Here is a 22639-nt window from a genome sequence, read left to right as displayed (position 1 = left end):
AACAGAGTAGCTGTATGCAGAAAAGGTCACTATGCTACAAATGCATAGACACTTAGCCTGCTAAGGTCCTAATTGCTTTGGTTTTTAACTTAGTATAGCTTTGTTGCTTATTTTAACAAAGGCACAAAACCAACAAAGCTTTCAGTAAGCATTTAATTAAAGCTTAATTACTATAAATATGTTAAATGTGCAAATCTAGCAGGTGCAGCCAAGGGAAAGAAGCCCCTAGCAGTGTTTTTCACATAGACTGTAAATCCTCTCCTTTAAAACTGATGTTGTTCCAGGAGAATTAAGAAACCACTTTAAAATAGTTCTAAAAATCCAAAAGAGCAATAGGCTTTCACAAAGACTAAAAATAAAACAGAGTAGGAGTCACTCCAACTGAAAAACGTAAATGAAAAGTAAGGTGGAAGGTGTGTGCGTGTACGTGCACACCCACTTGCCTGCGTTACTCTTCAGGCCTCAACAGAAATGCACAGATATGACACAGCACTGCAGACTACATAAAGTGACAGTTATATGTTGTTATGCTTAGACTAAAACCAGCATCATTGCCTCATCAGCTATATTAAAGCTATGGTAAATTCCCCCAGCTATGAGAATTACATGTAAAACCTTCCTTTGGTCATGTAAATGTGGTCACAGCTGATCTGCCTTTAGTCCACAACCCGGTTACAACCTGTATTATCACAGAGCCAAGGAATTTGGACCTGGACTCTCGCTCACATTAAAAAAGAGCCATAAATGAACCTATCCACACTTCAGAAAGGGTCTGAAACAAGGTAATAAGCTAATTAAAAGAATAATTAAAAAAGGGAACACAATTCTCACAACAATTTTTTTATATCATCTATGTTACCTTAGCAAAGTGTTTTTAAAACACAAACACCAAAATTAGACACCAGACTGAAGTATTTGGCCACTTCCCTTTACTTTTATAATACTAGAAAAAAGAAATAGCTCCTCCAAGCCACTGAGCAGAGACCAGAGCGGATCCCAGGCGTCCCAGTAGCCCAGTCCCTCTCCACTAGACCACAAACTATGCCAGGCTGAGAGGTGCCAAAGCTAAGCTGCAATCACGCTGCATGCTGTGCATCTGCATTTCAGAACAGAATGCTCTACAGAGGAAGATGCCAGCTAGGATTAGAAACACTCCCTGCCTGCAGAAGAGTGATCCCCTGAGCACGGGCAATGGGAAAGAAAGCCCTGCCTGGACCTGGAGCTGCTGGAAGTGCCAGTGCCTCTCCCAGTTCACAGGGCACTATGAGGCTAAATTCACCTGGATAGAAGCCTTTGGGAGCCCATGAGAAAGGCTCTGCTTCAGTGTGACATGAAGCCCTGACCACGCTCCTGCCCAGCTATGCACCCATATCCCCTCTGAAACCTATCAGTAGGAATGTACCCAAACACTTCTTAATACCCTGCCATGTTTTGGATACAGGACATTTTCAAGAGGATGAGAATGATCATTGTTTTGTTGTAAAAAGGAAAGACAGACCCCAAACTTCCCTGCCGGCACACAGGATTTCATCTTGTAGCTGATGGCAACTGACAGAAATCATTAATGCAGTGCCTCTGAAATTAAATTTAACATATGGACTGTAGCTGTCTAATTGGAAGAGTGAGGGCCGTGAAAATTAGGAGACCTTACAAAGCTAAAGGACAGGTCACAGAAATCTCCAGCAGCACAGCAGAGAACATAGTTCTCTGAAAAACGACTTTGGAAAGACAGCAATTTGGGGCTGAAGGCTTACTTTTTCTTAGCGGTTCTAAGCTGAAGACACTCATTCCAGCTACCAACATCACAGGCCCCTAAATCCACGCTGAGTAACTTGTGCAGGTATTGGCAACCTTAAAAAAAGAAGTGGTGACCGAGCAAGCAGGTTAAACAAAACCAAACAACCCTGTTCTTGTTGCATGCTAACAATACATGGAGATCCTTGCTCAGCTGGCTGCATCTTGACCATCTCTGAGCTACTCGTTACCTCTCCTCTGATGTGCAAGACAGAGAGAGACCCAGCTCACCGCCCCTGGAGGCTGTTTGACTGATGGGTTAAGAATCAAGTTGTAACAACTTATAATCCAGCCAATCAGCTGCTGTGGCTGCATAAACCAATTTTAGATCATCACTCTTTACAGAGGGACCACACTCTAAAAAAAAATATAATCCTGCATCCTACTACAAAGCAGAGTAAGTCATATTTAGACTAATTCCTACCTAATGTATGCAAAAGGATTGCAAGAGATTCAGAAAACCAGCAGGCACTCTGCATTTGGAAGGGAAAAGCTACTAAACATTTAAAATTCTGCAGGCTAAACCCATGCTCCTGAGTCAAAGCCATCAGCTCCCCAGGCTCTGCCTTCTCCACTTCCACAGCTGACCACACACACAACACCAGTTCTGCTGGGTTCGGATTAAAATGGTTACCCTCTGGGCTACATCCGTGAGCAAACGATTTGTAGGGAATTTCAAACACTCCGTGTGTCATGTTCCAGCTCAATACATTTCCCAGCCAGCAGCGAGACCCCACTGTGGACATTACAAAGCTAGAAATGGTACGGAGGGCCAAAAACATGTCTGGCACAACCCCAGCAGTATCAACAGAGTTGTTACACCAGGAGTAAGTCTGGCTTGCATTTCTGTTTGCCTCCATGAAGTATCTAATTACTCTTCCACTACATTGTTGGAGACAAGTCCTACCAAACTTCAGATATTCAAGGACTCCTTAACTTTCAATTAAAGTCAGTATTCATCCAAAATGTGGGAAAAATAAACACCATTTGCCCAATACAGCCAAAAGCGCTTTTTTTCCCAGGTACCCAAATAAGACACACCGCTGTTATCATTCTGCCAGCCTGTAACAAGGGACCAGCCTGGGTGCTGAACGCTTTTTACTGCCTAGATGTTTTCATTAGCATTTCTACCTGATTTTAGGCAATTATTGTACCATGAACAGCCTTTCTCCCTGTCTCCTCTTAGCCTTTGCAACTCGGGAAGCCCTGTTCTGGTCCACCGGTCACTTGGAATGGTCAACAGTCGTCACACTCCATTGCTGACCATTGTCTACTGGCAAAGGTGGGAGGCTCCAAAGCCCGTCCCTCTGCGGACGGGCAAACAACGGGGCCCGTTGCTGCTCGGACATCAAAGTTAAACAAACAGTCCCAAGCCCCCGCCTCTGTGCCCATCTTAAGGAGCTCCCCAAGGAGGTCACGACTTTCAGCTTGTCATAGCACACATCAAAGTTTGCACCACACACGAACTCGGCACATGGATTCGAATCGTGTCGCCCGAGAGCGGATATTCAGCTTTTGTGCACTTCTTTAATCCTGTGTTTTCCCAAGTAATTAGGCTTTTTTGCTTATGAACTTGTGACTAAGTAAAGCATCCCTGAGAGGTTGTAACATCAAAGCTCATTCTCCCGTCTGTCCCACGTTTTCCAAAATTGGATTTCTTTTTCTCTTTTTTCCTTAAATAAAAAACTAATTGAATTTAGTTGTAGACTGAATATATTTAAGAGTGTCTTTAAAAGGTTACAAGAAGCCACAGCGATCATCATGGGAACTAAGGAGGGAGGGCACAGCATTCAGCATTTTTGCTTCATAAAGGCCTAGCATGAAAGACCCAGCAATGGCCCCACAAGCTAGGAGGGATGCAGCAGCTCTTAGGGGAGCTATTTCTGGTGGTGGGGTGTTAGACTACCTACCACAATGACATCCCAAGGGTACGGACTCATCAGAGGCCAAAATCTATTGCCAATTCAGCAGTCACCTCTCTGGGATTGCAGAGCAGCCTACCTCGATCTGTCACACAACGTATCGGGCAAAGGAAGAGTGAAAAGCTCCCTCGGGTTTAGCTTGACCACACATCCCAAACCAGCCCAAACTTTCTGGAAACCCTCTGTGGAGCTCAGTATGACTTTAGGAAAAGGTGAGGCAGCTGTGAAGTGACTTACTCACTACGTAATGGTGAATGCCGAGACAAACGTACCTGGAGTTTCTGCTGATAGCTGCCACCATGAGAGCAGTCCAGCCAAGCTTGTGCCTCGCATTCACGTCTGTGCCTTCCAGCAATAACCTGGACAGAAGAGACACACATTCAGGAAAAAGACGCAGAGAAAGCATCCCGAGCAGACTGGAGCTAATGACAGAAAGCGGAATATTTTACTTCACAGGCACCTGCTCCAGTGCAGCCTAGAAGACCCAACATGAAAAGCTGATTCAGTCCAGTTTCTCATCAGCTACCAAACTGAAATGAGCTGGTAGATGATAACAAGCACAGTCCTTTCAAATGGTGCGATGCCAACCGTCTTTATTTTTTATTTCTTTCTTCTATTCAGTCTAATACCTGAAGAACCAACCAGCAACATGATGGAGAGCAAAGCTGATTAACCTACAATCTGATGACAGGTTTGGATCATCAGGCTGCAATGCAACCATTAGGGTTTTGGAAAAAGCTCAGCAGATCTCCAAAGCCCATGTCAACAGGAGATATTTTGCAGATTTTGTGCACGACATGAGAACAAATGAGACAAACGCAAAAAATACAAGGCATCAAACAACCTTTGGTGCTTTTTCTGCGAAATTTTCTCAGCCTTTGCACTGTTTCCCTAATCCCGCCCTGGCACCTTTTAGCAACTTTGTTCCTACATGGCTTCTGCTGGCTTTTATATTCTTCAGATTCTAAAGCACCAGAAGGCTTCTCTATCCTTTCTGCATCCTCTGATCCTGCAGCAACAACACTATTACTCTTAGTGCCAGATTCCAAGCAGTACTTAAGAACAGCGATATTTCATAGAGACAAACTTACCCAACCTTCTCTCTTTCATGGCCAACCATGGGATCCAAACAACCTCCTCTAGCCAAATGCATGCGAATGCTGGGAGTCCAGCCTACCCTAGCTGCCTATGCTTCCCCACAGCTAATAGCAAAGGACGGGTCCTTGCAGAAGCTAATTCAGCTCATCCTAAAACAAGTGCCAAACCCAGATGGTATGAAATGACAATCTGGAAGTGCCATTCTCTCTGTAGACCACAAGGAAAGAGGGAAGTTCAGACTTCAGACACAAATCCTCCTTCCTTTTCCCAAACTGAGGCTTTCCATCTTCCTTTCTGGGTGAGGCCATTACTGCACAGCACATCCTCCACACAGATGCAACAGGGAAGAGCTACCATTAAACTCCGTGCTGTGAGAGACACAAGTGAAAACACAAGCCATGTTCCACACATGCAAGCACCACACTTCAAAATCCCCCCAGATCCACAGAGAAGGAATTTGATGGCAGCTGTGGCTGCTCACATGCACTGAAAAAGTCAGACCACTTCTTTAAGGACTTAAGACAGGTACGTGCCTGAACTTGGCGACCCTTTTCAAATTAACTGCCCTCAGCCTGCTGTGGCGGTAAATCTGTCAGGTGGTTAATAAAGAGTGCTGGGATGGAATTAGTGAAAAGGAGCTAAATGTACCATATTCCTCTTCCTACAGTTGGAACAAAGATAAAGGAAACCACAAAGACTAGCCCAGCAAACACCCACAGCTGTACTCAAAGTCTCTGCAAACCCTCCTCCACCTGGTGAAAAATCCTTACAGCGGTTTCACTAAAAACTTATCCCAAGGAACAAATATATAATCCTAAAGTTATTTCTGACCAGCAATACCAATGCCTAAGCTTTGCCTCCTGTCTTGAACATAGTTGAACACAGCTCTCCCTGCTGACCTGAGAAACTAGCCAGATAACTGTCATCCAAGTTAGATGCCTAAAATCATCCATATCCCCCTCCAGTTGAACTTTTTGCCCTATTAGACTGAGACTGTGGGGGCATGAGAGACAACAGGCAGATGACTTCAGCCAAGTCGGATAACTAGCAGGTCGGATAACTCTTCTGACTCAAGTGGAGGTATGATATGTAGGTAACGGGTATAGGTGGGTAATTTGACCATCCTTTTTTGACAGGAGGGGTAGCCAGCGCTGGTGCCTTGGTACCGGATGCTCTGAACTGCTCATCAGGCACTTGGACTGAGATCCAACAGCTAATAAAATAGAATAGTAGCCTTTATTCATAGCTCCCAACCGTGGTTCAGGAGGCCATGACCTCTGTAAATGATCCACAGCACTAACAGAAGATTTATGTTCTCTTTACCAGGGTTACAATTAAAAGTTTAATGATAATGAACTGTTTGGCAGGTAAACAACAGGTCCTTGCTCCAAAAAAGTTTGGTACTTGATACTACACGGTAGCAGAGGAACAAATTTTCATGCAGAATCCTTACCAGATCCATGCTACACAGATCTGCACGTCACTAACTTCAGGCAGGTCACAGCTCCTGTATTATCAAATGGTCCTGCAAACTACAGTATGACGTACTGCACAGGACCAGCCTTGGCTCTCCCCAAGATACGTCCTTATGCTTTTCTCCTTCTTCCAGCAACTAATCTCTGAAAGCAAACAACAAGAGCATGCTGCAAGCTGTGTTGCCTGAAGACCACTCCCAGACAGCAGACTGCTTAAAGGAGAAATATCCATGTGCAGCCACAAGGCTCTCCTGTCCCTGTAACATAGGACATGCCTAGATACACAGATGATGGCAGCCTGTATGCCAGGCAGATTGCTATCTTTAGAGATCAGCTCTCATTGCAGCTATGCATATGGAGGGTGTTTGCACTCACAACAGAGAGATAAGCAAGCCTGACTCAGATCCACAGCCACTGCTCGTCACAGCAGTCACCTGCTCTTGCTTGGAGGGACACTGCCTGCAGCAGAAATCCACACCGCAGCTCCATCTGTGCCACCATGTGCACCACGTCCTCCGCACAGGCACAGAAAGCTGCTCCTTCAGAAGAAGAACTGCTCGGTTGCTGCCACTGCAGGGACCAGCTTCAGCCCTAGCTCCCCCAGAAACCACAAGGAGCTGTAGCCAAACCCAGCAAGAGACGGGGGAAACCTACACTGAGATCTTACGGTCTCCCCTCTGACTCACCCCAGGTGCTTTGGAAAATGCTTTCACAGCCATCACGGTGCCCAGTCATCTTCCATTCTTCTCTTAGAGCGGCATGGAAGGATGTGTACAAGTTACTTCTGAATTTCATTTTATTTACCTGGCCATTTGAAAGTACTTTGAACACAGTAACTTCCACCTCACCCCCTTTCTACAGTGTGTCAATCTGACAGTCTAATAGCCACATAAAATCCAGCAAATAAAAGAAAGGAAAATACTACTGCATCGGAGAGGAAGCCTGACAGGGGAACCCAGGAGAAGCAGGGGGAAGCCAGACACGAAGCCTCCTGAGGTACGAAGGCATCGGCTAAGCCAGGATTAAGGCAGCCATACCTCTTCAGGCTGCGAACTTTTGTCTGACAGCTAAAACCTCACAGCCCAACACCTACCACTTATTAACATCTTTAACAGGGGTTAATTAATGTAATTCACAAAGTATTAGGCCCATTTGCAATTGACCACAGTATTAATATGATTTAACATTAAAGCCGCAAACAGACTGTCCTGGTCGCCTTCCATCAGCCACTGGGTCGCTCTGCTGCAAAACCTTGGTCTTACCTCCATATGTCATGAACTTTAACATTTGTTTTCTCATGAATGGGAACCGCAGCTAAATACTTCAGCATCTCCTCATGAGACAGAGGACAGGACTGCAACCTTCACTTAAAGCACTTTGGAGCCCCTAAAAACTACATTTTTAATTCACCGGAAGGCTTTTTTCCTCTACAGACGTACTGGAAGGGCTTATTGAACAATGACTTATCTTCACTCTTAGGTAAAAAAATAATGAAATAAGATCCTAGTCCAGCAGCCAAACATGTTAGAACATAGTGCATCCAACAGGAAGGATGCTGGAGACTCTGCTGCAGGATTTGATTACAGGCTGGGAGCTAAGATACTAGAATTAATCAAGTAGTTTTCCATTCAGGAATCTAGATAATCGTAAGCATCTGGAATGCCACATGACCGAGCCCAGTGAGAGAATTACTAGCATCACATCACCTAGCGTAATATGCATTGACATTTCCTTTAGGAGCTGGATTTTTTTTTTTTTAAATCATTGCAAGATGCTCAGCAACTTAACAGATTTTCTAGACAACTGAACTTTATGTTCAGGGTCTTCAAGCCCATCATTAATTTTTTCCCCGCCTGATTTAATGATATGACAATCGATAAAGTGATGACCACTGCTCAGATCCTAGACAGCCAAATGTATTTACCAGCAGGAGTATTTTTTTTTAATTAAATAAAATTCTCTGATCAATGTTTAGGATGTTTATCCACATTTTAACCAAATAAGATCCAGGACACTCACTCCTACCTCCTAAGAGTTTCTCAGGTGTATATAGCCCTATTAGCACCATTTTCAGTGTTTCTCAAATGACAAACTGGTCCTCGGCTGCAGCAGTACCACCAAGACCCAGTCACTAGAAGAATAACGAGCAGGTGCTTTTTCTGTTTGGTGGTGTGTTTGTATTTTAAGGATTTCAGAAAAACCTTTTTTTTTTTTTAGGGTTTTAGGGCAGAAAGCTCGTCCGCTTCTCCAGACAGATGGGGTATTCTGCGTGAACAGATTTTCCTGACAGTGTTTTAACAGTTAGAGAGCCTGCAAGCGAGCAGTGACAGCTCCCAGTCCCAGTCTTCAACGAATGTCCCCTCTCCCTCCAGAGCCTCACCTCCGAGGGCAGCAATGGGGGCCCTTTGCAGAACTGAAGACTTCTCTGGAAACGAGCAGAGGCTCTGGAGCAGCCCAGGGCCTGGCCAGAAGAACATCACTGGCTGCTCTGGAATTTGCCGGAGGAGCCCGGGCAGAGCGGCACCCACTGCTTTGTGCGTACGCCCTATTTTACCTCGAGACAGCAGCTCCCAAAGCTTCAGCACTTTGATCCACCCAAAAGAGAAAAAGAGCCCAAGTCGGCTGCAGCGATGAGCCTTCTCCCCCCGCTGCCCCCAGACAGATGTGCCTCCTATTCACCCCGCTGCCGGGGTTCTGGGTGACTAACTCGGTGACACCGTGCTCACAACCGAGCCCAGAGGGCATGTTTGAGTTTGTGCTCAGTGCCGGGAGCATGCCCAGCGCTCCCTCCTGACAGGTGGAGGAAGAGGAAGCTGGAAACTTGAACTTTTGCAACAACAATAGCTTCTGTTTCTCTCGGCCACTTAAACATTTCCCCCACCCCTTCCCCAATATGTCACTGTTTAACTGCAGGGATGGGGGACACCCTCAGACCTGCTCATCCTCTTGGGACTTGCCCTCCGCTTTGCAGAAGAGGAAGGGAAGAAAAACATCCAAACCCAACAATATCTCCGAACATGAAAGCACAATCCCTGTTAGAGGCCAGGGAAAGGATCTGTCCAGGAGAACATGGCAAGCTGCTGAAAAGCCTTTGATCTTGCTGCTGTCTTCCCTGAGACTGCTCGCATCTGCTTCTCAACCTCTCATGATTGTCTTGGGGCCAGTAACACACCATGGTGCTTCGTGAAAACATGCGAACCCACAAAGCATTGGGCAGGGTCAGTGCAGATGGTTCAAGCAAGGCTCAGGAAGGGAAGGGACAAGGAGAGGAGCAGCATTTTCTCCACAGCTCCCAAGGCAGGCAGGCTGCTCCGAGGACACAGGGGTCCCGGAGAGGACAGTGTCCCTAACCCAGACAGCACAAACAGGGCATGTGGAGAGGCAAGTGGCCAAGGAGAAACTCCCGGAAATAAATTTCCAACATCAAAGGGAAGCTCTTATAAATCTGAATTTCAGAAGGCAAACCAAGCTCCCAGATGAGAGCAGGGTTGTCTGAGGGCAGAGGGTGGGCAAAAGCACCGCAGGCGAGAACACACACAATAGGAAAGCCAAAGTGGCACAACGCAAACATGAAGAGACTGATACAGACAGGGTGAGATGTTGGTCTCTGCCCCATGCCTACACGGCCCGTGAGATGCTGCAACACTGCAAGTAGATTTTGTTTTTCAAAACAGGCTGAAAGAGGGAGAAAAGGACTGGAATGCACACACCCTGTCTCCTGCTGCTGCCCAGGGAACAGGGGAGGGCAAGAATTTAGAAGTACTGGCTTCACTACTGGCTAAGGTGTGCTACGGTTGGCATCACCAGGTTTGGGAGGAAGAGAAAATGTAGCCTCACCTGAAGGAGCCTTGATTCATTGCTGACTTCCCAAGTCACTGCAATGCAACAGCTAAGTTGTGCGTTGGAAAAAGACTACACCAGCCCGACAGTCTGTCTCTGGCAATGGCCACTGGCAGATAGTTGGGGAAAGAACATGAGTAATCACTGTTTGCAGAGGGATTTGAGGATAATACACTAACTTCTGGCAATCTACAACACACTGGTTTCTGAGCTGGAGGTGACACGTGGTTACCTGCTAGGCTTACTCTGCACGTATCTGAACTTGAGTTTCAGACACCCTAGCACCCACTGAGTTTCACAGTTTAAGTAAGCACTGCGTTAAGGCAGCACTTTGCATTTGTTTTAAACCTGCTGTCTGACATCTCCCTGGGTGCTCCTTGGCTCCCAAGCTGTGAGGGAAGTAGAATAATTGCTCCCGTTCGTCACCATCACTCGTGGTTGTACAGGCCACTTCCACGCTGGCTGACTGCCCTTCCCAGTGCTGCTGCCACTTCTCCAAACCCAGAGCTGCTCGGCCATCTCCCTCACATGGAGACTATCCTGCACTCAGCCTCGCTGCTGCCAGAGTGATAAACACCTACATTAACTGGAATTAACCCTGTGACGGTTACCAGATGTATTCCACACATACAGAAACTACCACGTATCCAGCCATGCCAGATAAGTTGGTCTCTGCTTCTAGGGAGAGGGATTTTGGCACAGTAAAAGGTTTAAAGCTGTTTTGGAAAGAGGCATGAGTTCTTCTGTCTCTTGTGGCTGGCTGGCTGGCTGGCCACCAACTGCAAAGAGATTGGTCTTATGACTCAGTGTGCAAACACCATCAGTCCTGGAAGGACAAAATACAACAAGCAGCATGAAAAAAGGTCACTACAGAGGAAGTGTTAAAGCAAAATGCTCCTGCAAAACCAGTGAAAAACTGAGCAGCAACAACAGAAGCTACCACTATTTCCCATCTTTCCTCCTCAGTCCTTGCTGCCCTGTTTGGGAAACCTGTGCTGCAGTGCTGCCTGGTAAAGGCTGTCCCCTTTCAGTTTTTCCCAATACGCGAAAGCACAGTGCACGCAAGTCTCCTCCAATATTTCATAACCAAGATGAAGAAATCTGGGCTGTTGTATCTGCTCCAAGTCCCCAAGTCCACGTGCCAAATCAAACTCAATAACCAGTCAAAAACTTCCACTGAAACAAAGTACTGTGTAATTTGGTCCACATGTTAGGAGAAAAGATTAAAGGGGTCGCTTACAGGAAAAAGATCTGTTTATCCTAAAAAACCCAGGTGTCCATTAACTCAGATATATACTAACAAATACAGGCCCGGTAAGTGTAAACAGACAGCATAATATAAAAAATAATGGAAACAAATGTAATTATAAATAAACTTCCAATCCTGTCTCTAACCCTCCCTCACTGATACTACTGAAGATGTTTCACAGCTGTTTGGGACAGAAGATAAGGTACACATCTGGCTTGTGGCCAGAGGCAGTCATGCTTTGGTAGCCGTTGACATAACTCCTACATTTACGCTACAAAGCATTCAGGTGTCCCTCGAGCATAAGGCTGCACGCACGATATTCACAGTACTGCTAATTGTTCTGAGACAGGAAGATGCACTGACAGGTATGGGACGGGATATTGCCTCCCATAAAGGCCCACACCCTCCCCACGGTTCCTCCCCATGATCTGATGGTTTCCCAGCTGCAGGCACGACTTTCTCCTCAGACAGTGGCATGGGCAGCACAACCCCACATGAACTGCCAGTTTGTGCTTGGTGGGGGCAGAAATGGGGCTGCCAGGTCAGGAGAGAAAAGCCACCAACGGGACTGAGCTCCAGGAAGCTCTGATGAGTATGGCTCATGTTCAGCTCCAATTTGGGCTTGTTTCAGACAAGGGACTTTCAAAACTCCATTCCAGGACTGAGGAGGGTGTTGTTCCAAGTTGGTAACCAAAGCCTGATTCGCTACAGAGGGGGTTTTTGCCCAGTCTGTGATTTCACATGCAGTTTCTGAATTCTTTAACAAACCCTTGAAATGGGAAGCAAACAGAAGGTGCTGCTGAACCCCTAGTCCACCCCCTGAGCTGGAGAGAACTGATAAGGAGACAAGTGCAACGTCCAGGAGCACAATGTTTTACCCAGAAACAGACACGTCTTCACGGATCTACTGTGGTACTGGCAGCTTATCTCAGCTCCTCCTAGCCATTTAAACATAAAAAGATACAAAAGGCATAAAAGACAAGAACAAATACTGCTCTGGTCTAGCTGAGAGGACTGTCCAGATCCTGCCATGTCACACATGCCCCAGAGCAGAAAGGGCTTGCAGCTTTCTAGAAGAGCAACCTTGTTTTCCAGCACATCTGACCACCATGCCAGGTATAGATTAGAAGGCAAATCACCACCATGACTACACAGTTCAGCCAGTGCAGCAACTAACACAGCCCTGGATCCTTCAGCTCAGTCTCCTGCAGCTGACCACAGCCTTAGGTTTAATCTTTCCCCACTAGCAGGCCAACACAGCATGACAGTGTATGCCCTGGGCCAGAAGTATTTTCATGGTGGGGAAAGAAGCCTGGCCCTGCCACCACACACCCTGTGTACGCCATACGCACCAGAGTACATCCCACATCAGCGTTTCTGCTACTGATCTGAATTAGAACTATGTGGGGACTGAACATCCCTGGAGCACCATGCTGGTGGGCAGCAAACCTCTCTGTGACAGCAAGGGGAGATGTCGTGCTCTCAGAGGACTGGAAGCAGGGAATAGCAAGGCTGGTAGCAGACCGGGACCACCCTCCTCCCAACTGGGCAGAGCAGGGTGTTCTTGCCATTGGGATCAGGACCATTTATCGGGTGTAACCCTGTCATGGCCAGCAGCCGAGGCTGGGCCAAATCCCATCTTGCTGCAGAAGGGATCTCTTGATCGACGAGCTTTGCTGCCTACAAAACAAGGGAGAAGAGACAGACACGGTCTGGCAGGAGGCAGTGCAATGATGAGTCAGAGACAATAAGATGAGTGATTCTCGGCTGTTTGACCAAAAGGGAGAGATCACCATTTGGGGCAATCAAGCTTGACTTAGCTGTTTCTGCAACCCTCCACCTAAAAATCAGCCTGGAGAGAGCAAAACCAGCTGCAGGAGCTGACACGGAGCTTCCTGCCCCAGCACCATGTCTGGCTGGATCCCTCCGAGAGCAGGAGAGCGCCTGGTCATCTCCACATCTCATTAACATGCAGATTTGGGTTGCTGCCTGCTGTTGTGAATGAGCCTGATAACAGCCAACTGACATATGCACCGTGTTTCCATGAGTCACAGTCGTACAGTGCTTATGAGAATACTGTTCCATCATATTTATCTGGCAAGGAAACTCCGCTGTAAGCCTGCGCTTTTGTGGGTGGCTTATTAAGAAACAAAGCTGGAACACAGAGAATCAATATAAATACTGAATATAAACACAAGGGGGATTGAGGCAGTAATTCTTTATGGCTTTGCTTCTTGCTTTCCCTCCAAATGCGTGGAACAACTGAGGTTGAGGGAAATTAAACTATCCACATTAATTACGTGTTATCTTCTGTACTGCCTAACAGCATGAAGGGCTTGAAGGGAATAGCTTGAAGGTTTGCCACACACTCCCAAAAGGAATGGTCTCAGAAGTTAACATGTTCCTTGATCTCGATCAAGATTTCAGCCTGGTTTCTTGCATTTAACAAGCAGGTAAAGATGAGAAAACCTGTCTGGGAGCTAAGAGGAGACAGGGAAGAGGAGAGCCTACGGCTCAGGGGCTGGATCCAAGCTTTAGACATGCGATCCTTCCTGCAGCAATACTAACGTGTGTGTTAATGTGAGGTCTGCCTGGTCTGTTTGAAAGGCCTGTTCATCCTTAACCAAGGAAAAAGTTGCTGGTCAGAATAACGCGAAATTCCCCTGAACAAAAGCCTCCCATTCATTTCCAGTATTCACAACCTTAGTCTTTCCAAGCCCAACTGAGAAATTTCCAGTTACCAGCTGAATTAACACTCATTATGTCTCATCACTTTCCCTATCTAGCAGCAAAAAAGGACCCAGAGAAAGCCTTTCAGAGTAAGGTGCTCTGTAGGCTGTTTGTGAGTAGAGCTTGGCTGGCCTGTGTAAGTATCCTAGCCCAAAATCAGAGAGATGCTAGTGCAGAAGCACAGCTGCTAACCAGCCCAAGGCAAATTCACGTGCTGCCCAAGTGCCCCTGACACAAACCCTCCTTTCAGTCCCTTCGGCCCAATTTTCACCTTTGCCTGTGCTTGGGTTCCCAGATAGAAGATCTGGACAGGCATAGGACAGCTTGGCTTCCAAGATCAAATGCTTTTAATTTTGTATAACTGTAACACTTATTTTCTGACTCCATTCACATCCTGACGGCTGGAACAAAGCAGCGTGTTTGCCTGCAGCTTCGTGAAACGTGAGCTCTTTATTACAGCATAATCTGAGTAGTGTCATCCACTTCCTTACACACGTGGAAGCACTTATACAGCAGCACCCTGCTATCTGTCACTTCTCCGTATATCGTTTAGGAGTTCTGTAGCTGCCTGATGTCGTGCTCCTCTAACCATTGCCACTACCCCATCTTCTGACCTTCCTACTCAACTGATGTGATTGACTTTAATTTGAGGAATATGATGATGAGATGTAAATACTCAGAAAGAAGCAGTGAGAAGACCCGCACTGGAAGATTTACACTTGACGATGGGGAGGCTGAGGTATTCTGGAAGGGTGACCTGCTCTGAAGAGCCAGACTCCAAAAAGCCAGCATCTTCTCTGTTTGATGATTCTGATGCTACTGCTCCTGCCCCTCCATCTTTCACATCATGCACCCTGTTCCTGTGTATTTAAGGTGTATTTCTGAAGTCCCCACATAAAATCCCTCCTTACAGTAATTCCTACAGGAAAAATTGCTTCACTCTTCATTGCACCAGGTCATCATCACACTTTTCAGGAACACAGCCTCAAAACAGGCAGCAGGTTATGGACACACACGCCAGGGCCTCTACACCTCCTGTTCTTTGACTATCATTCATTTTAGGAAACAGATACCAGTTATCCCTGCTGGCATTCAAATCCTCTATGGGGATTTTCCACAAGGATGATAGCCTTGACTCCATCATCCTACAGGTGGCTGTTAGGGTGATGGAGGCACTCTCTTCCAAGAGAGAACACACAACTCTTTTGGGATAAGGGACGCAGTTATCCTAAAAGCTCTTCGGTTTTTTGCTTATAGCACAGCCTCTGCTCCAAACTGCCTTGGAGCCTCTCTCTACCCTGTTTTCCCGCTGCAGTTAAGCACAACTATGACTTAACTCATGGTTTCAAAATTATCTTCTTTGCACCTCACACCACCTTCTCTCACACGTCCATTTTCTACACTTCAGACCAAAAGGCTGCATTTCCTAGTCATTGTATTACAATGCTTTAATGTGTAAAGGGCCACAACGAGCCATCAGCTGAACAAGGCACTTGAAAAAGGCCAGCTCCCCAGTTTGCACAGCAAGGGAAAATAAGTCCCCAGCAGCAGATGAAGAGAACGTGTAGCAGAGGACGTGGTCTGGAGAATTATAAACATCTGGTTGCTTCTTCTAATAGTCTTTGAGCCAAAAGGCTGGAGAACTGAACAACATCAGCAACTGCTCCACAACACGAGCAGCAACATGTCTCTGCTCAGCTTTCCTGGCACGGCCTAACGAGACAGGTTGCTGAACAGCAGAGAACATGTGTCTTGCATCGCTCTGTGAAGCCCGAGCAAGACAGCGTGCAGGAGTCCAGCCCTATCGCACCACTAGCTTTTCACTGCCTTTAAGTTATTATACCAAGACACTAGGCCATGGGAGAGAGTTTAAATGAGTCTAAAGCTGTATTAGAAAACTCTATCACACCAGCCTCACCTCTCCTAACTCACCACCAGCAAGCTGTGTGGATCAGAGGGGAGAGCAGGCAGGGGACAGCACTGTCCGGGTAGGGGAGGATGAGTCACCAACAGTGTTACGTGGACGGCACTGCCCTCTCCCGGGTGCAGCCCACACTGCTCAGCTGAATGTCAGACTCCTGCCCTGCTAAGACTGAATTTGGGCTTCACCCCTTGCAGGTGGCAAGAGCAAGAGCCCTGTTCCTGCCTCCTCTCTCAGCTCTGCAGCAGCCGTGGGGTTCCTGGGCTGTGGAAGCTTGTTGTAAAGCAGAGGCCGAAGCTGCCTGCAGCAGGGAGAGAGTCAGTAGTTTTCACAGTCCCCTGCCCATGCCCGGCAGCAAAGGCATGTGCCAGGCACAGGTAGGCAGGGAGCTCCAAACACAGGGGGTGCTGCAGGGGGAAGGCAGCTTCCCAGGGAGCGGGACTGGAAGAGCACAGAAACAAAGGGAGAGGCCGTGGATGTGCAGCACAGCTGGACTGTGTACAGCCACCAGCCCTTCCCTAATCAGGGGGAGCACAGAGCATCCCTCTCACTGCTCTGCCTGACCAGGCTCACAAATCACCCAGACATCCCTAAGCAGCAGTTTCCTGCAATTACAAACAGCAGAACACATGTGCCAATTAGCTGCATGCTAATATCCTCTTCAGTCCTTGATCTAGGCCAGATCTCAGCCCCGGGGTGCAGCATAGTCAGGCTGCTTCCTCTTGAGATCCCGGAGACTGGAAGGAGCATCCCCTGGCTGCAGGCCAGGAGGGCTCTCCTCCCCTGCCGCAGAAGGACGCAAGGACAGCAGTTGGCAGCACCGAGCTCCCTGGATGCCTGCACTGGGTGGGAGATCTCAGCCAAAGAGAAACATCAGGTGTGGTGAACACAGGAGAGCAGCAATGTCCGCTCCTGTCCTATGCAAGCTGCCAGGCTACCAAAAAAAAAAATAAAAATCTTAATTCTGTACTGGTTGAGGGTGGCACGTGGGGCATGGGAGACCTCATCACCACTGGGTTACTGAGAGAGAGCAGGCAGGATGGCCAAGCTCTGCTGGACAAGCAGCTCTGCCTGGTTCTCAGACACTTCTCTTCACCCTGCGTTTTCAGGACATTTGTTTCCCCCACACGGCTCCAGACTGAGTCCCTGGCACTCGCTGCAGATGAGGTCAGTGCTGGCCTGCCAGCAGACATATTTCGTTAATGCAGCACTGCTGCTCACAAACCATCCTGGGAACCACTTGAGCCAATCCACGTCCCTCCCCAGAGCTACAGCTGCAGGAGGATTTGGTGGGCAGAGAGCAAACACGCCTCTCAGGGTCTGGTCACAAGTTGGGCCTGAGAAACGCACTCATTCATTAACACCCCAGGAAATTTAACACTGCTAGACGAGCTCCCCAATGATGCCATGGCGCAACCCCAACAGAGGCAGGCGAGGCCAATGGCAACAAGAGCGCTGCAGGCCCATTGCCTGTGGGACAGGAGCACACGGACAGCTCGACTCCCCAACAGGCACGTGCTTGGCCACCCAACCAGTCACTTCCCTGACAGGTCAGCTTGGGCAGCACAGGCAGACCTGAACTCTCTCCTGTGCTCCTTGTGGGACACAAGCCCCTGTGTGGGCTGGAGAGCTGCTGGCTCTGGCTGAGGAGCCCACAAGGGTTGCTCGTTCACAGACAGACCCCCACAAACGAGGCTCTGCGGCTTCTGGCCTGGAGGGGTACATCCGCACCACGCTGCACTGCACGGCCTCACGCTTTGTCCTCTCCCAGCACAGGGATCTGTGATCCACCTTCCACTTCACAGGTAACTGCGCTCACCATCCCTTCTGACCCACTCAGGATCCAAGACGGCAAGGTGAACACCCCAAAGGCTCTGGAAGCAGCCAGTCCTCGCTGCTCTATCCCAGGAGCTCTGCCTTGGGATGCCTACCCACACATGAACAAGTGCCGAGTCACAGCGAGCAACGAGGATGAGCCCACCCCTTCGCCAAGTGCTGACAGAGCTTTCCTGCCTTCCCACCCCCTTGGCAGTGCTGTTCTCTCATACCTCTGTAAAGCCTGCTCACCTGTTGACTTCTGAAACGTTGTTGATCCTCGCAGCTTCCAGCAGAGCATCTTCTGAAAGCAGAAAAAGATGGGAAAGTGAGTTAGCAGTGAAACACACACACATAACCTGGAGGTGGCACAGGCCACTGCAGCAGAGAAGGCAGGGCCTGTGCTTACAGCTCTTATCAAACACCACAGGTTAGGAAGGATCTATTTCTGCGAGCAGGTCACTCCAAAATCCCTTGCTTGCTGACTTCCCACAGCCTCCCTGCAAGCCCCAGTGCTAGGCTCTGGGGAAGGCAGGACTGAACAGCAGTTCTCAAAAGGCAGTCACAAGCAGACACATGGGAACCTGTGTGCAAGCTGAATCCCTGGCCTGGCTGTACAAGTCCCTTCCTCACCTCTCCTAGCCCAAATGCGGATGTTCAGCCAGCTGAAACAGCAGCTCCCCACATGCCGCATCATAACACAAGAGATCCCCCGGGCAGCACCTCAGCAGACGCAGCCAGGGATGCACATTGCTCCTCCCTGGGTGACCAGCCTCTCCCAGCCTGCCAGAGATCACCCATGTCTGCAGGAAACTACCTCAGCTCACGACTGTGGGCACTGCCAGTCTCTGGCTTGGAAGGTGCCATGGGATGGGCCCAGCAAAAGGCTGGAGCAGAGGGGAAAGGTCCTGCTCGGCCACCCGGGGCTGAGGGCAAGCCAGCAGCGGCTCCAGCAAGGAACCAACTGCATCAACAACTGGAGAAACAAAGACTTCTCCTGTGTTTGCAAAGCAAACCCCAGAAATGGTGGGCTCCAAGCTGCCGCAGGCATTATGGGGCAGCTGGCACTGTCAGCCCAGGCAGGCACTGCGTCAGCCAGAGGTTTCCAGACATCACAGCAAGGCCAGTGAGTTCCTACTGCAGGCTCAGAATGACATCTCCTGGCTAGAGGGGGTAAGGACAGCACGCCAGCTCTGACTCAGAGATGCACAGAGCTGCTGGAGCAGGACTTGTTCAAAAACAGTGCAGCCAGCACAGCTGCACCGGGGTATTTGGGAAGCTGGGACAATTCTCCCCAATTCTTACCAGCCTTCAGGTGCTTCCTGCTCTCTCCCCAACATTTTCTGCCTCCTTTCCCTTCTCCAAGTCATTTGGGCCTGTGGCTCAGTCTTCTGCCTTGCATTGTCAACCTGCCTTCCTAGAGAGCAGCCCCAGCAGACAGGGCTCTGTCCTCCACACCCCATCCCCTGGTCCTGGGGTGAGGGTCCCTCTCTCCTGAGAGAACATACAGCCACAAATGGACAGAGGCAACAATTACAGTTCAGCCCAGCAGCCAGCTTTCTGCAGAGGTTCGAGCTGCACCACAAACCTCAATGTTTCCTCTGCTGCCCTGAAAGTAACGGCAGTCAGCGTGCTGCAGGGAGCTATTTTGGCTGTCATCAGTGCATCCAAACGAAGAGCTTTCGAGCACAAATTGCTTGTGGCGTTATTAGGAAGGCCAAGATCAGTGGGCACTGGGGGTTTACCTGGGCAGTGTGCTGTCTCAAGGACAATTCACCAGGCTGAGCATGTCAGAGGGGAGCAGCGGGTGTGTTTATGTGTCCCCCCTGCCCTGGGGTGATGATGGCTGCTTGCTGGCCTGGATACCACAGCAGAGCACCGGTAGCATGGAGCACTCAGGCCTGCCCAAGACACGGGTTAAACTCCAGGCAGCTGGGGCCAAACAACCTTTGGTGTCTGAGTTACTGAGCGTTCAGCCACTGCAACCTGGACTTCGGCCCAGCACAGTGTCCTCCTCCCAGTCATAGAATCACAGAACAGTTTGGGTTGGAAGGAACCTCTCAAGGTCATCTAGTCCAAACCCCCTGCCATCTTCAACCAGATCAAGGTGCTCAGAGCCCCGTCCAACCTGGCCTTGAATGTGTCCAGGGATGGGGCACTGACCACCTCTCTGGGCAACCTGGGCCAGTGTTTCACCACCCTCAGCATAAAACATTTCTTCCTTATATCTAGTCTGAATCTGCCCTCTTTTAGTTTAAAACAATTATCCCTTGTCCTATCACTACAGGCCCTACTAAAAAGCCTGTCCCCATCTTTCTTATAAGCCCCCTTTAAGTACTGGAAGGCTGCTATAAGGTCTCCCCGGTGCCCTCTCTTCTCCAGGCTGAACAACCCCAACTCTCTCAGACTTTCCTCACAGCAGAGGTGTTCCAGCCGTCTGATCATTTTTGTGGCCTCCTCCCTCTGGATTCACTCCAACAGGTCCATGTCTCTCCTGTGCTGAGGATACCAGAGCTGCACGCAATACCTAGTAAAAAACAACATGGGGCTTTCCCAAACCCACCCACAAAGCAAGAGTGAGGGGAAAGCTCTCCAACAGGTGGCCTGGCTCAGCAAGCTCTGCAGGGACCCTTGAGCTCTCTGGCCCTGACCTTCTGCAACCGTGTCCCTGCATCCCTGCCCTCTCCGGGAAAGCGTCTCGCCTGCTTGCTTCCCGCACTCTCCCCGCCTCCCTGGCTGCAGGGTTTGGGGCACTCATGGCTCTGTCCCCTCTGCCCACAGTCAAAGCCACGTGGCTTCCTGGCTCTAAACACTAACCAGTCCACAAACCGGCTCCTGCAACAAAGCCAGACCTTGGTCTCGCAGACCTTTCCTAAGCACTAATTACACAAGACTCTCTATAATGATGGTGAAACCTCCTGGGTAACCAACCCAGCAGCCCAGCGCAGCAGTTGGCACATTACTCACAGGGAAACCAACCTCTGACGTGCCTGAAACCACTGAGTAAAGCGTCCTGCTCTGAAGTCACAGCCCCCCCTGCCCCAGGCCTCTGTCACACCAGCGGATGAGCTCACTGCCCACAAGCCCAAGCCTGTGAGCAGTGAGCGCTGGTTCATGACAAAGGGACCGCAGCAAAGGCCCCCCTTGTGCACACACCATCTCTTCTGGAGCTTGTACCGACCCTGGATCCTGACCTTGCTCAGCTGAAGGTCTGAAGGTTGATGCCCTGTGTGCCTGGCACACAGCAAGAGCAGCAAAGATGTCTCTGCTCCACCACCACCTTGACCAGTAATACCAACGAGGCCACTCCATCTCCTGTCCTGCAGCCGGAAAGGGGGTGACAACAACCTGGGGCAGAGAGACCAAGCGTAGGACTGCACCCCAAATACTCCCAAACACAAAACGCTGCATGAGTGCCGAGAATGGGACTTGCTGTGGCGCAAACCTACAGTTATGCATCAACCTAGAAGCATGCAACTTGCCCCAACAGATCACTAGGACTATCCTGTGCGCTTCAGCTCAGACACACGTCAGCGTTCCTAGATCCAAAGCTAATGCTGGGGCAACAAGGGCTTGTGGCCACCCACCAACTGCTTATTTCCCACAGCGGGGTGGACATAAGCCACTCTGTGAGAAACCTTGGGCTTATCAGGGTAGTAACTCAATCCCTTCCCAACTCCAGAACCTTTGTACTTGCCCAAAATATCCTACGTTCAAAGCAGAGCACTGGGGACAGCCGGCCCTGTGGAGATCATGCACCCTGACAGTTCAAACCCTCCCCTGCCAGCCTTGTCACCCACGGGGTCTTGGAGCCAGGTCCTTTCCCAACACACATCACAAAACCGTCCGCAGAGACGGGCTAGGGTGCAGCCAACAAGAGCGCTGGCTATTCTATCTTGGTGGCAAGCGTGCGGATCATTATCTTCACACTACAGAAGAGCTTGGGTATCTGTCACAGACCAGCATGCCTCTGGGCTAGGGATCAAGGACAACACTTCCCCTGGAGGGTTTCCCAGGCCAGCGCCAGCAGGCAGGCTCCATCTCCAAGGAGGGACCCCCACGCCCCCCTCCCTGAGGGGCACAAGCTCCTCTGCTCCGCATCAAGCCCTCTCCCACCCTGGGGCCGGCGAAGCGGCGATAGTCACCCTTGGACAGGTGGTCCCTGATGTAGCAGTACGCCAGCGCAGCGACGAGGGCAGGCACCGCAGCTCCTGGGGGGCAGCTCCCACCTCCGCTCCGACTCCCGCCGGGGTCTCCTCCGTGACGACAGCACCGCTCAGCACCCGAGGGCCACAGCACCGGCTCTCCAAGGGACATCGCCAGGCCCGACCGCCCCAGCACAGGGCAGCCTGCTCCAGCCAGGCCGGTGGTGCTCGGCCTGGGGGTCCGCAGCAGGGCCAGGCTTGGGATCTGCAGCCCCGGTCCCTCCGCCGTGGGGCTCCCCTTTGGGCCTGGCCCCAAATCTATGGGGGTGTCCCCCGGGCCCGGCCCCGTTACCGGGGGTCTCTCCCCCGGGCCCCGCTGTCGCCCCCCCCAGGCCGCGGCCCGCCATGACAGCCTCGCGCTGGGCGTCAGCGTGGTTTCGCGGCGCCCCCTGGCGGCCGAAGGCGGGAACAACCGCGGCCCACCGGTCCCGGTTCCCTCAGCCACTACCGGAAACCCGTGAGCAACCCGTGAAGGCCACGACCGCCTCCGGAGGAGCCGCGCCAGACCCGGCGGCGGCGGGCGGGACGCCAGGGAGGCCAGCATCGTCCCCGCGCTCCGCCGCTGGTACCTTCCCCCACACCCCCCCCCC

The 22639-nt window shown here is 49.9% G+C and overlaps 1 protein-coding gene across 3 annotated transcripts in view; it reads right to left on the bottom strand.

Moving 5' to 3' along the window:
- The window catches only part of CLPB (ClpB caseinolytic peptidase B homolog (E. coli)), an 83153-nt gene extending 60767 nt beyond the window's left edge, over positions 1-22386 (bottom strand). The window contains exons 1-3 of one of the 3 annotated variants that reach the window (XM_010576673.1): positions 21990-22386; positions 18097-18148; positions 3989-4075 (exon numbers count right to left, since the gene is read on the bottom strand). In XM_010576673.1, the coding sequence (XP_010574975.1) occupies positions 3989-4075; positions 18097-18148; positions 21990-22161 (311 nt within the window). In that variant the 5' untranslated portion in view covers positions 22162-22386. Of the gene's footprint in view, positions 1-3988; positions 4076-10126; positions 10243-18096; positions 18149-21644; positions 21708-21989 lie in introns of those variants that run through there. The other 2 variants (XM_010576675.1, XM_010576674.1) reach the window with 2 other exon arrangements.
- Between the last annotated feature and the right edge of the window lie 253 nt (positions 22387-22639).

This window comes from Haliaeetus leucocephalus, unplaced genomic scaffold (assembly GCF_000737465.1).
Source record: "Haliaeetus leucocephalus isolate CR32 unplaced genomic scaffold, Haliaeetus_leucocephalus-4.0 Scaffold536, whole genome shotgun sequence".
NCBI lineage: Eukaryota > Metazoa > Chordata > Aves > Accipitriformes > Accipitridae > Haliaeetus > Haliaeetus leucocephalus.
Note: the sequence above shows the minus strand (reverse complement) of the source record. Positions and strands in the feature narration are given on the sequence as shown.